Below are 15,136 nucleotides of genomic sequence, written 5' to 3'. Positions count from 1 at the left end.
TCACTATAATCACACTCAGCCTGCTGGCAGACCAAACATCTGAGTTCAGAGGGGATGAATCATGAACCGGAGCTTTTCTCTTTCTTTGCCCCACAGTATGTCTGAAGTGAAGGCGACTGAAACAATATGACTGGATCAAAATGTACATAGGGCTGAAACATTTTTTGTGTTTATAGGTTTTAATTAAAATACAAGATAGCGGCTCAGATGAACATCTTTCTGTCTTTCTCTGGTTTAGAGGTGTAGCTAACAAAGGGGCTAACTAGCATGTTGTCAATTTCAGCATCTTAGGCATAGAATAATGGTGAGTACACAACAGCTTCCAATATTTTACACCTTGAAAGCTTTGGATGTAATCCAAACCTAGAGGTCATCCAGCCAACATCAGTGCCCAAGTAAAAAAGTTTTAAAAAGTAGGTATGACCCCTCTAGGACCGTCATGCTGTGAGGCCTTTTCCTCAGACATGGGGCCATTGAGAAGAAACAGCCCTACCCAATGGGAGAGCAGAGCTTTCACTTGATATGTTCACAGGAGATCAGGGCAGAGGAATTAGTGTCAGTCAGCTGTAGACCAGAGCTGAGAGGCAACAGATGACATCGCAAGCCGCTGTGCCCTTGTGTTTGTGTTTGAGACTGCAGTAGTCTAGTTATCCTGAAGTGGTCATTCTTATGTTTGCAGCACTGGTAGCTTTGAACACATTTTGACATAATGTGACCAAAAGATTTAGTATCTTATGAAGGAATTGAGTGTGCCACCTCCTGGCCGCATGTTTCTCATATCTGCGCTAAGAGGGAAAGTAAACAGTGTGTGTGTGTGTGTGTGTGTGTGTGTGAAGATCAAGACCGGAGCATGTCTCAGCAAACTGTGGAACACTTGTGCAAAATGTGGAGAGAGTGTGTGTGGTAACAGTGGGCTCTGGAGTGAAAACTCAAAGGAGGAAAATGCATCGGGAATAGGACATTTATGTTGCATTAAGTTTTAGCTTCATCTGTTTCCATGGTCTTTCCTTCCCAAGTGCAGTCTCCTTTCTTTTCGGCTGGAGAGTACCACCATGTAACGTCACTTTTTCAAATGATACAGGTTTTATTAAGCACAGTGGCTTTAAAACAATCTGTGCAGAATGTAACACCTTCAATTCGGATGAAGAAAAAACAATGCCACATAAACTCTACCATAGCATACTGTCTGTATCCAAACCATGTGTTGAGGAGTCATCTCCTTATGAGGCGGTGGATGACGCCCATGGAAGAGCCCCCTCTAGTGCAACTTTGTCTCCAGCTTTTAGAGCTTCAACCCCCCCACACCGACTTCACAAGCAACTGCACCATGTAAACACAGAGCCTATGACGAATGCGGATGTATTAGGCTGATGAGAATAGGGGTTAGTCAGTGGAGGGGTGGGCATATTTCAAGGGGAAGGTAGCAGTGTGGGTGGGTGGGTGGATTGTTTGGTGAAATGTGAGAACTTGCTCTAGATCATGTCTTAAGCATCTGCTGGAAGGAGGAGCTGTATCACATAGTGCAGATGGGTGTGAAAGAGTGAAGAGATTAACTCTTTATCAACCACAAGATCAATATTCTTTTTTTGCCAGGTAGAATTTGGTTTTGACATGATTCCTTCAGTATTAACATTTACTTTTTTTTGAATTACTTATATGTTAAATGCCCAAATTCTTGTCCATAACCGGATAACTATATCTACCTTTGTCAGTCCTGGATTAAAGCCAGAGATTCTTACCTTCGATACAGTCTCTGAAACACTGTAAACTATGATCACATAATAGTGTGTTGCGGCTTATTGGTTGAGCAGGTGGTGATTACGTTTGTTTTCTTGATAACAATAGTTCTCTTGCCAGTTTCTCATCTTTAAATTCGTAGACAGAAAACCGTAGCTTCAAGAGGGAACTCCGTGTTATTGGGAGGATCTCTGAAGTTGACCTGGATGTCAAAGGTCGGCTGTTTCCTGCTGCCAGGGGAGCCTGATGGTAGAAGCAGACAGACACAGTGAATACCTGCTAGCTCCTTTCTCTGGGCCTCCCTATTCCTGCCTCCTCCATTCTCTCTCTCTCTCTCTCTCTCTCTCTCTCTCTCTCTCTCTCTCTCTCTCTCTCTCTCATCCAAAGCTCCAACATGCAACATAATATGCAATCAAATGAGCCAACAGCTTTAAGAAAGGGTCAAATTAAAGGCCTGCTAAGATCCTGTACATTCCTGAGATCTCTTTCATTTGGAAATAGAAAAGAAGAAGAAATAGAGAAGTCCCTCAAGGTGGCGCTTTGATAACTGCAAATGATTATATATGTTGATGTTAAAACTATGCAAATGGATATGTAAGGTGGCGTTTGTATTTACTCCCTGTCGCAGATCATTTATTAAGATCTTCAAATTAGCGGTTCAAATGAACATCTTTTCGTCTTTCTCTGGCGTGAGCCTATTTTGCCTGTTGTCAATTTCTGCTTTCGGAAATTTGAAAACACGGAAATTAGCGCTGCCACAAATCAATTCATTGTTGATACGTGTGCAGATTAATTTTACATCGCTATAATTGAGATTTTTTTAATAACATTGTATCAAAATACAATTTGAAAACAATGTGAAGAAATGTATCACCTGATTCTGCGACTCCCAGAAGCTTCAGAGTTTCAGCTGATTGTCTTGTCTACAACTGAACTGTTTTGGTTGACTCTCACAGCTCTCATAGTGTTTTTTATTAGTTTTTTAGGGCCACACCTGTTTCCAGTAAAAAAAAGTTCATAAAACCCACCTGCTCAGGACCACACGTCAGTCACACAAAGTTAGCTACTGGCTGGTGAGCATAGTGAAGCATTAAGCTGCTAAAGACATGGATATTTCCCTCAGGAGATGGTGGAGACCAAAAACAGAGTTAAAAGTGTGTGAGTATTGGACTCACTTTAATCAGGTGACCATAAAAACGACTCAAAATTGATAAAAATGTTGCTGTGAAAATCTTACCTTTATTTATACAGGTATATCCCATTGAGTCCGAAGACTCTTTTGCAAGGGAGACCTGTTCCCATTTACACGTTACCATTCACACACACATAGCAGGCTAACTATCGACATTCACCCGAGGCAAGGTGGGTGAAGTGTCTTGCCCAAGGACACAACAACTATGACACAGGTGGCAGGGCGGGGATTGAACCTCCAACCCTTTGATCATCGGCCGACCCGCTCTACCAACTGAGCCACAGTCGCCCCAATAAGCAACTCCTTGCTAACAAGGTTGGGATATCAACTTGAAAGGTGACGTCAACCTTGTGTTCACAATAGCAACCCTACCCCAACCCTAACCCTACAGAAAATCAATGGGGGTCATGCAAATATACCCACAAAAATTAAGAGAAATGTATTTTGAGAGGGGGTGCTTTTCACAGCAAGCCAGTCCATATTGGGGCTATTTACATTGAATTCCATTCATTTCCCGTAGGGTAAGGGTTGGGGTAGGGTTGCTATCTCCCACAAGGAAAGTCTGACGCCCATGAAACTTTCTCCACTTATTAACATCAGTCATGCAAATATACCCACCAAAGGATTTGATTCTTGGATGAAGAAAAATGAAAATAAATGTATTTTGAGAGGGAGTGCTTTTCACAGCAAGCCAGTTCCTTTTTGGGCTATTTACATGCTATGAAAGCACCCCCTCTCAAAATTGATTTCTCTTCATCCGAGAATCAAATCCTTTGGTGGATATATTTGCATGACTGATGTTAAGTTATTAATGCTATTGTCATTTGTGTCAAAGAAAAGCAGCACGATGTGAATAAAATGTGAAAATGTGAATAATATGGCTTTTTGTTTGAAAAATTACTAATAATAAATCAGTTACCATGATAATTGGCAATTAATATTATGGCGAATGGATGAATCGACTGATCATTTTGGCTTGAACTTAAATTGTTTATTCCTCTCTGTACATATAACAATGGCATTTCTGACTATAGCTTAGAGTGTATAGAAACCAGAACATAACTTTAACAGTACGTAGAAACTCCTTGTGTGAGATTTAGCATGCAGACATGTGCAGCTACCAGCAGTGTTTCAGATACTTCAGGCAAAAGAAAGATTTGGGGAAGGTGCCATTTTCCTTTCGGATTTTCCATTCAGCTCAACAGAAAGTTGGCCTAGTCTGGTGTAGAAGCATTTAGCCGACATTGGAGAAGAGCGAGGTCAGGGATCTTTGCAGCGCAGGAAGACAGCTTCACTATGATTTGGTTTAAGATACAGAAATAAAGGAATAGCCATTGTTTTTATTTTCTCTTTCCCGTGTGAAAATATATCAATGTGCTTTAAAAACCTGAACAATGGCAGGATTTAAAGTAATTTAAAAAAGAATCTATGAAAGACTTCATACTTTACTAAAAGTTGGTGTAAGCCATGCAATCGGTTGGTGTTGCCCTCTAAGCCCACTCTTATGGGCGCTATCTTGAGCCTTCAGTCTTCCACTCATTTGGGCCGTCTGACTAACTTTTCTTCAGAGAGAGTTCAGATTGGTAGCAGCTGTGGTTGTTGGCTGGGTCGAGCTGTGGGAGGCTGCGGCGGGCCAGCGGGGAGGAGCCTTCACATCTGGAAAAGAAGGAAAGCTGGCTGCAACGCGGAGACTAGAACCCAGTAACATGAATACTCAGTGTTTGAGAGTTCAACTGTTTGCTTTATCTAGATACTGTATACGATTTCAGGTGCCTCTGTTAGTTGAATTAGCTTGGAAACAAAGCCTCTGAAATAGGAATTTATTTTAAAAAGTGTGAGTGTGTTAGGACAGAAAATGGAAAGAGTGCTCTGCTGCTGTTTTTAAGGCTCCGACCCTCTGGGCCTCTCCTGCTGCAGCAGCGTGTCTAAACATGTGGGAGCCGCCTGTAAGATGGAAAAAAAGGAGAAAAGGGGGTTGAGGTGGTCAAGAAAAAGCTTAAATTCCTCCTCAGATCTGCCCATTTGAGCAGTGAGGATTTGCTTTGCTGTAGTTCAGTAAGTTAGACCTAGTTATATACAGGATGTCTTTCTAATAGTGAAATGACGGGTCTCATTCACTCTTCAGTTTCTCTGTAATTACACAGAAAGACCTTTTGTCACAAAAAGTTGAAATGTTTACAGGGATGAGGACTTTTCTAATGCCATAGCCAATTGAAACCACCATTAAGAATCAAAACAAATCATATTTTCCCCTATTATCTACATTACATTATATTTCATTTAGCTGATGTTTTTATTCAAAGTGACTTCCAATAAGTGCATTCAACATTCTTTTTTTTAAATAAATAAGGTTATCACTTTTGATAAGGCATTCTTCATTGAAGTTAGTGACAATTTATCCGATAGTTGTTTCAGGTATTTCAGCATGGAGCAAAGTTGTGGACTGGCAGACGAGCTGACAGGATGACATTTGCATCCCACACTGCTAACAATGGCTAAAAGGGGAAGGTTTACTGTATACTAACGTTTGAAATGTGGATAAAGTGAGTTTAGGTTTGGATGGGTTTGTTTATTGCTCTGAGTCAGTCAGAGCACTGCGTAGGAAAGTAAGAGTTACTGTAGATTCAAGTCGTCACGTTTATTTCTGGTGAAGAACTAGACTTCATCATGCCATGGTAATTACATGCTATGGTGAACCAAACTTCCAGCCAGGCAAAGTCAATATAATTAACTCGTCTCTCTCCTATTTCGCTCTTTGTTTCTTGCCTTAGATTTGGCTCTTTTAATTAAAAAGTATTGAAAGGAAAAAGGTAACAGGAGAATGAATGAACAACTTATTTTCCTCTCAGGACATTAACATAATTGAAGATTTATTCGAAAGTAGAAAGTACAGATGCACAAACACAGCCGTTAATATATATGACACAATACATTAATCCAAACAAGTTACTTTTCTCCTTCTCTCCCAGGCAAGGTGGAGTCAGCAATGCTGGAGATTGCTTGCTGTCAAAATCACTTTTCCTCAAAATCAATGACTCTACCTGTCCATACTGTGTGTTCGCTGAAACAAAATCCAGTGTTTATAATTAGCTTAGGCTCAGTAAACGTGTATGTTAAAAGCTATTGTGGGCCTCCTCTGTTTACATAACCTTTGTTTACATACCAGTTTACAGAGCCTAGGCTGTGCATTAACACAAGATTTTTTTCAGCCGCATACAGTACGGACAAGCAGCGGATTGTGCGGAGAATGCACAGATTTTGACAACAAGCATTCTGCAGAATCACTGGCCCCACCTTTGGAGCTCCATCCTCAATATCTATCAAGTCAAAATCACGGTCATGAACTTTTTAAAACGATAATTGTAGTAAATCATGATATAACCATCATTGCTCCAGTAGCAGGGAGAGCTTCTCCTCAGGTTTACATTGCAGAGTGAGGGAGGTGGACCAGGCGAGCGAGTGAGAGGTACTGGCATCCCACCGTGGGACTGGACAGAGGGGGCATTCTTCTCCTGAGATCCCCTCGGTCGTCTCCTAGACACCGCCAGTTTGTCCAACGTTTACTGAGGAAATGTTCACTTAGTGCAGGAAGTCTGAGGTTTCCCCCAATACCTTTGATTCCAACACTTACCCAAACAGCACTGGGGTGGTAAGCCGGGTCAGAACAACATAGGTGGGAACCAGACAACCCAGAGGGGCTTACAATCTCAGTTCAACCAGTAGGTGATGTATAAATGATTAGAGGGCAAAATCACCTGTTATACTGGCTGCTAATAATGATTTTTGACTGATTTAAAAATATATATAAATCATATGATCAATTTAGCTTCTAGTCAATGATGTCATTATGATTTACTGTTTATCTAAAATCTCTTAAACTGTTGTTTCAGTCAACAATTTGATGAGGAAGCCAAAGTAATAGCACTTGAAAACTGTTACAAAAATGTACTACTTTATATAGCGACAACTTTTGAATTATTTATTTGGTTTCTTAGGCTTTCATATTAACGCATAGTAACATATACAATACATATACAAACATGCATTTTGCTTCATGTAGAAACAAACCATGTTGTGACAATAAAAATATACAAAGGAGAGACACTCTTCATCGAGAAAAAACTGTACATAAGTCACAAAAACAGGCATAACATCTTTTCAAAATCAAAACAGTTTGTGTCATGCAATTACCGTAATGATAAGGCATCGTTTGATATATTTTAGTTTGACATGACTGCAAGTTAAACTTTACATAATATAATAGAACCATCTCTATTCACTGGCCTTATCAACCAATTACTGACTGCAATGTTGTAAATAGGAAAATCCAGTTGCCGTCACATATTGTGGCCTCCCAACTCAATTATTATGAAATGTGGGCTAAATCATCTCCAAGTCCCAGGTAGATCATTGGCTCCACTCTTTAGCTTCTTGTATTTTCATGTTAAATCAGAGCAAAAAAAGTGAGAACTTGTAGCAGTTCTAAGGTAAATGGTTAGTAACCAGCTACATATGAAGAAGAATATTGCAGAAATACAGACTATCCTCTCACGCTATAGTTTGCGATTGAAACTGTTCATAGCAGCTATATTAATTCCTTTATATACAAATAGCACATGACATCAGTTCCTTGTAAGTGTCAGAAATATGTGTGTAGATTTTATACTTTTAGTATACAGAGTAGATCTGGGACTGGGTAGAGGTGTGTCCCTGTATCAATCAAGGGTCCTTTTTTTTTTTTTGCACCAGGTTCATGCAGTTCCACTATAGTCCTGCAGGGGGGCGTAGAGAGCCGGTTCACTGCAGTTTCTTCTGAGCGAGCCGGGCCAGCTCTTGGGCCTTCCTCCTCTTCAGCTTCTTCTTGAGGAAGAGCAGGTCGATGTAGACGATGTGATCCAGCACCGTGGAGGCGCACAGGAGGCCGCCATGCAGAGCGCCGGCAATACCACAGCTGAACACGTCTTGGCCTGGGACAGAAAGACACACATACTGTCAGTGCTTTCATTACCAGTAACATTTCAAAGCATTTTTCGACCCTACTGCATAAAGTGAACGACTCTTAGGGCTTGTTGAGACTTATTCATGACTCTAAAAACTTCACCCAATCCCAAAACTTAAAGCTTTAGTGCGTAACTTTTTCATATGTATGAATGTCGGTTACATTCAAGCCATCGCCAAACGAGTTGACACAAAGTTGATTAAGCCTATATCAGCTCCTCAAAAACCCCCTCTCACACTGGTGCAGGAGCTCTGAAGAATCCCAGGAAAAGCCAAAGAAAATGTATCAGTTGTTGATTCTACTGCTACGAAAAATATAGGTATGTATCAAATCCACGCGTGATCAAGGCCTTTACCTCATGTTGATGTGCCGACAGTGTTGTTGTTGTAACTACTCAGAATTACTCATTGGGGCAACAGAAGTTACGCACTATAGCTTTAAATAGTTGACTGCTTGCAAAACATTAAAATGAAGGCTTTTGACCGTGACTTTTCATACCTGAGATGAAGAGGTTTTTGACTGGAGTGTTACACCTGTTCCTTGCCACGGTCTCGGCTTGGAAACGGTCCAGGTTGTGTTCAGCGGAGTACATGGCTCCACGCTGGGCACCCAGGTAGTGTGTGTTGGTGAGTGGGGTCGCCACATCCTGGAAGACCAACTGAAAAACACGTCATACTAATATTAACATACAGTTTTATTTACACAAACACATTATAAAACAAAAGCCCCGTCAACCATAAAATGTTTCTACATAATACAAACAATAGAAACGTACTTAAACGTGCATGTATGACTCATCCTACCTTGTCTCTGATTTTAGGGAACAAAGTACAGGCCCAGTCAAAGAGGTTCTTAGCGAATCTCAATTTGTACTTGTGGTATTCATCTCCCCTTTTGCGCACTGTGGTGTCCTTCCATTCCTCAAACCATTCATACTTCGCCATCGTCAGTATCGTCATGCAGGATTTTCCTAAGAAAATGAAACACACAAGAATTCACATGATCAGTATTAGAATCTCAGATGTGGTATCATTTGGTATTTTGTGTGAGATCATATGATTGTATGGCATCCATTCTTTCTAACATAATTTACTGTTACTACTATTCTTCACAATAATAGAAAACGTAGTGGGTGTTCGTACCAGGGTGTCTTAGTTTGGCTTCTGGGTCTTTGGCCGATGGCATTGTGATGAACATCATGGGAATATTGTCTGGTGCTTCCTCTTTGCTCAATGCAAAGAAGTCATCCATTCTGAAAAACAGAAAAAAAAAATTATGTAAAAAATGTAAACGTCAAAAGTCTGGGCTTCTCTTACATGAGTTTGGATATTAAATGCTAGAGCTTAAACCTGACTGATCCCGTGCTCTACCTAGAGGACGGAGAGGGAACTGTTATTTGATTATTTAATAAGAAATTAATAACCGGTATTTACTAATATATGTTTCTTTATGTAAATGATCAATAATGTTTAGCTACACAAGAAATGTTTTGCAGCTAAAGATACAAAAATCTTTAGCGAAAAAACCAATAGATTTCTAAGTATGTTAATCTTCCAATAATTAGGCCTACAGAAGTGAGAAGTTGAATTGGTTTTTCCATCTGCACAGTTGTTGCATTCCTATTTCTTACACAATAGCGCCCCCTCGTGGTAGACCAACACCACTACCTCTTTGTTTAGTGTTCAGTGTTGTCATCACCAGTGCTTTGAATACTTACGATTTGTCCATGTCGTTATTTTTAAAAAGCCAGAAGTTTGTTGACTCCAGGCCCAACTCCTCTTGAGTTCCATCGAAGCCGGAGAAAACCAGGAACGACCCTCTGCCGTGTTTCATCATGTTCAGTCTTTCCTGAATACCTGTAACATGGGAGAGATGACAGTTCACTTTAAATTCAGATAAGATAGGGCTTCCTTCACCCCGATGGAAATTGATTTTTACCAGGTTGTTCTGAACAAAAATACAAAAAAGTTATATATATATACAAAGTGTAAAGTAAATGCAAGGTAAATGCATCATAGAAAGAATATATAGCCTGTGATTATGACTAGTCCTATGATGACATGAAGTCATATTGCACATTAAAGTACTAGTATTCCACATAGTATTTAAATATGATATTGAAGTTAAAAGATGACAAACAATTCACAATAAAAGTTGATGTACTCCAGAATTCATCCATTGAGGTAAAGAGGGATCAGTTGCTCACCTGCCTTGAGTTGAATCTCGGGAGGGAGAAGTTTCTGGAAGGTGGTGAAGACGCCGCAGTTTGAAACGACCACAGGCGCATGAACCTCCACCTCCTCCTGGCCTTTCCTCACCTTCACACCTGTCACATGGCACAGAGAGAGACAGAGTCATCAGTCAATTACATGTGTGGAGCATCTTGCCTTTAAAGCTATAGTGTGTAGCTTTTTCATACAAATGAATGTTGGTCACATTCAAGCCATCGCCAAACGAGTTGATACAAAGTTGATAAAGCCTATCAGCTCCACAAAACTCTCTCTTTATTTCTCAGTATGGCACCGTTACAAACAGGTGTCGCCTCCCGACACTGGTGCAGGAGCTCAGAAAAAATCCCAAGAAGTGCTCAAGAAATGTTTCTGTTGTTTGCACTACTGCTAAGAAAAAACCTTGACATAGGTATACAATCCATGCATGATCTCACAAAGGCTTACCTCATATGTTGTTTTAATTACACAGAATTCCTCATGGGGGCGACATAAGTTACGCACTATAGCTTAGACAGTAGTAAAATAAGCTTGAATCATTTCTTACCATAAGCCGTTCCCTCCTTATTAACCAGGATCCCGGTGACTGGAGCTCTGACCAGACCGTTTCCTCCATATTTCTGAATGGTGCGTGTGATGTGGAAGGCGATCTCGCTGGCGCCACCTTTAGGGTAGTAGGCCCCTCGCTTGTAGTGATGAATCAGGAGGGAATTGATCAGGATGCTTGAGTCCCTCGGAGGCACGCCTGAATACACACAGAACAAAGGCTTATTCATTACTTTGTTGTAATTATTTTTTCAAAATGATCGTCTTATCTTTTTTCAGAACCAGCAACAATCCAGAAAGTGTAAGGCAGACAATGGGTTTCAAGGTAATTTCTTCCCAAACCATAGAAACCAAACTAGACTATAACTGCACCGAATTTTATACGACTGAAGATTTTGAATATTTTTCTCTTCAGTGTTGCCCTTTGTAGATGGTCCCTGTGCTCTTGTCTTACAGCCTGGTGCACAAAGAGAGCGATGTTATTAGTGGAGCTTAAAGGACGTCTAGTTTCGGTAAACATGAGGTTGTTGCCTATTGCCTATTGTTTGAATCTGTCAACATCTTTACAACTTGAAAAAAACAAAAAATAAAATCTTCCTTAATACTCTCCCGTACATTTTTGAGTGTACCCACCGTAGAAAAGATAAGCAAAGATGACATGAAGATCCTTGTTGCTGGTCAGCGTGTTCACATAGTCTGTTGCACATGTGCCAGAGAGACGGAAGACCGATGTGACCAGGTCTCCTAAGCCCGACTTCAGAATAAACAGAGAAACCCACTGTGGGATCAGCTTCAGGGTTGCCAGGTAGTGCGTCTTCTTTGCTGAAATCTGTTGAAATTTAAATGTAATTAGGTTTTGTTGCTACGTTTGTACAGATGACATACTTCAACAACATGCCTACACTTGATCCCTTTACCTTCATGACTTTGAAGAACGTTTCGATGGCCTCTTTGTCATCGGGGAATTGCTTCTCTAGATGAGTTTGCATCTCAGTTTTCCCGGAGAAGATGGTGTACTCTCGTTTCTGGTCGCCCAGGCCGATCTGGATGGTGTCAAAGTGTTGCTTCAGCTCCTGGAACTCCAGCTGGCCCTCAGAGATCTGGTCGAAGGCGATACGCAGCAGACTGTTCTCATGCACCTGACCGATGTAGTGAAGCCCTGCAGGAGAGAGACAGGGAAACAGGGACATGGTTTAATGATACGATACGATATGATATGATACGATAACATATACTTTATTGTCTCCTCAGGGAAGTGTGTCCTGGACTCAAAGGTAGCACGCATAAATGCCTTGACAGTGACAGAAAAAAAACAACGAAAAAAATAATAAGGCACCATTTTGATTCAATAAATATCTTAAAGGTGAGTGTGTAATAACGAAGTATTTTAGCGTCACCTAGAGGTCAAAGTTCTAGATTTCAACACTCCGTCTCTACTAAAGATGGCACCATCCAACACTATCTAAAGTCTTTTCACAATATCAAGTGATGAGGTGAAGATGTATTTAGTTAATTATTCTATAGTTTTTCTTCTTCATCTTCCTTCTAGCGGACACCCACCATAAGTAAAACGCGTAAGGCCGTTAAGTTTGTTTTTTCTGTACTAGATTGATGATACAACCACATAAATGCTAAGTCCTCTTACCAACATCAAACTCGAAGCCTTTCTCTATGTACGTGTGGCAGCAGCCTCCCAGCTGGTCGTGTTGTTCCAGCACCAGGACTCGTTTCCCGGCTTTGGCCAGGGTGGCTCCAGCCGTCAGTCCACCGATGCCGCTACCGATCACTATCACATCCAGGTTCTGAGGCACTCTGTCAAGGCTGAAACCTGGACAGAAACACATTATGTTAAAATGGTAAAAAAAAAAATATATATATATATAGGCCTATATATAAAATGAATTAATTAATGTTTCCAGATAATAAATACAGTTATTCTGCTGGGAAAAATACTATATTCAAAGTTCAATCGAGAATTAAAAACAAATTTAAATGTAGAAATAAATCAACTGCGTAGCCAATGACTTTTGGAAAAAATAATTGCAACAAACCACTTACATGTAGCACAAAACTATATGAAATGAGAATAAAACTCTAAACCGCTCTATCTGTCATATATTTAAAGATGTTGTTGGCACTGTCTATCTAAATATTAAAATCTAAAAAAAAAAAAATTATACAAGTTTTTTATTTTATTTCATGTATTTTTCTCCTCATCATAGGGGTGTATTTGTTATGTGTACTATTTGCCTGTAGAAAAAGGAATTAATAAATACAAAAAATTGTATCTTCCATGGTTAACTTTATCATGACTAAGTGCTGAAATTAAAGTGTCAAAATATGTTGTACAGTTTGGTAATGCAATAGTCCGAAGGTTGCACTACACACCTCTCCTGTCATAAACATAAGTAACTTAATTATAACACAATACAAGTACTAACTCCTGTATCTGTTCTGCTGTTTGTTAAAACTGTAGATAATACTGATACAATTATCTTCTGGTCATAATCCAATTTAGATAGACACAGATTAAATAGAAATACCTTGTCTCTGTCTGTTTGCGTCTAAACTAAAATCTGAGTTATGACCCAGTGTCCATGTCATTTTGATTATTGTATCTCCAGTCATAACGTTGTAAAGTATCCTTTTTATAATGTATTTCATAGCCTACTTTTATACACCTCAAACTACTTTTTTCATCCATAGGTTAACTTTGGCTTTGGCATTTACAACCAACCCAAGGTTAATTTGGAGTGACGTTTTATCTAGTCATGAGATGAAAAAAACATTTATAATGTGCTCAATGTTCTGCATAACTTGATTGCATCACTCAACAATATTAGACCTGTGCTTGTCCTGGTATGGCAAATTTAAATATTTGCAATAGAAAAAGGATTATTTTCAGATGATTGTTTGTTGGAAGTCTCATCTTTCAACTGTAACAACATGTACCTGTGCTAGGATGTAAAAATAATAATAAGCATTTACTCTTAGCAAACATTGTTTTTAAAAGTTTACGTAATGAGTTATAATAAGTCAGTTCAGTTAAATGCTTCATTTTAGTTTTTTGTTTATTTCTTTTTTGGCAGAATTTGTGTTTTGGTGGATTAAGGGATCATTATTTACTGGGAAAATGTAAATAACCTAATAAAAAATATTCTTTAAATATATGTTTAGTCTACAGCAGTCCTGAATAAAAAAAAGTCTAATTAGAGCTAAAATAGTAGAATCTTTAACTACAATTTAAAAAATTATAATAATAAGTTTAGTTTTAATCTGAAAATGTGTCTACTAGACTTTCGTAGACTGTAGTGCCTAAGTATACACAGTTTACAGTTGTTTCAAATTACACCTTAAAATAGGCATACTTATATAATATCAGATGCCAAATTGATTGTGATTTTCCATTTAACCATTTTGATCCGCAGTAACCTTACCTTGCTTGATGACTTTGTCTCGCTTCTTCTGATCAAACTCTCGAGGTCCAGGGGGCCTCACTGACTCCAGGGAGAAGGGGCTCTTCTTCCCAAACAGATACCAGTACGTCCCTCCGGCCCATACAGCCACCCACACTAAGAATATCAAGAGCCACATCTTTAAAGCTAAAACTAACAGTTCCCCGGACTAAGTGTTGGTCTGTGGCAGTGTTCACAGCAACAGTGTTAAGTTGGTTCTGTCCCCTGCTCTCCTCTCCTTATATTACGCTGTGCGCATAAGAGCTGGAGAAGTAGGGCAGGCGTTTGATATGTAACAAGTGTCATGACGAGCAATAAAGATAAAAGGGTGAAAGACCCATTTCTGTGGCGACAGATCACAATCATGGTGTGCCACCTGGCATGTGGTTACTAGAGTCTATACAAAGGATAATTGCTGATGCTTGGATAAAAAAACATCAAAAGAAAATAATGTGTGTGCTACATATTTTTATCATTAGTCTAGATTTTGATATTTCGCTTTTACTTTAAAGAAATTATTTGGTAAGCACAAAGAGATGCAATATTCTATGTATGCAACCATCTAAAATATGAATAATATTGTAAAATCTATTATTTTAAAGTAAAGAAATGCCTGTTCATATTTCTGGATTTCAACACTTAAAGTTGTTTATCTGAAGGTTTCGAAATATTTTGTTTCTCCTGTAAAGTAGTAGAAATTCCAAGAATTGAAAGGAAATTTACATAGATTAGATGTAATCACAATTGCTTTTATCTGATAAGGCAATTTAGATAAAGACTATATAATTGGCAAATCATCCTAGACTTTACACAATGTCCTGTTTTATGTCTTTACAACTGTGCAGCTAAGGGAAATCACTTAGTTTCAGCATTTCACATCTGATAAGGATATTCACAATGTCCTTGGAGAAGCATTACGGCCTTAACTATTTAAAAGATCTAAGTTATTAAGACATTTTACTCTGCAAATCACCCAATA

At 39.2% G+C, this 15,136-nt stretch overlaps 1 protein-coding gene across 1 annotated transcript; it reads right to left on the bottom strand.

Annotated features, from left to right (window-relative positions):
- Positions 1-7,726: 7,726 nt before the first annotated feature.
- On the bottom strand, positions 7,727-14,296 carry LOC307267195 (inactive all-trans-retinol 13,14-reductase; the record flags this gene model as incomplete). The annotated part of the gene is made up of 11 exons (XM_080049454.1): positions 7,727-7,896; positions 8,427-8,586; positions 8,732-8,898; positions 9,071-9,180; positions 9,646-9,784; positions 10,135-10,254; positions 10,704-10,901; positions 11,336-11,531; positions 11,620-11,861; positions 12,348-12,530; positions 14,140-14,296. 11 exons carry the CDS (start codon positions 14,294-14,296, stop codon positions 7,727-7,729), a joined length of 1,842 nt encoding a protein of 613 aa, XP_079905580.1.
- Between the last annotated feature and the right edge of the window lie 840 nt (positions 14,297-15,136).

The sequence above is a fragment of the Ammodytes marinus genome (assembly GCF_949987685.1).
Source record: "Ammodytes marinus genome assembly, chromosome: 20".
In the NCBI taxonomy this organism is placed as follows: domain Eukaryota; kingdom Metazoa; phylum Chordata; class Actinopteri; order Uranoscopiformes; family Ammodytidae; genus Ammodytes; species Ammodytes marinus.
Note: the sequence above shows the minus strand (reverse complement) of the source record. Positions and strands in the feature narration are given on the sequence as shown.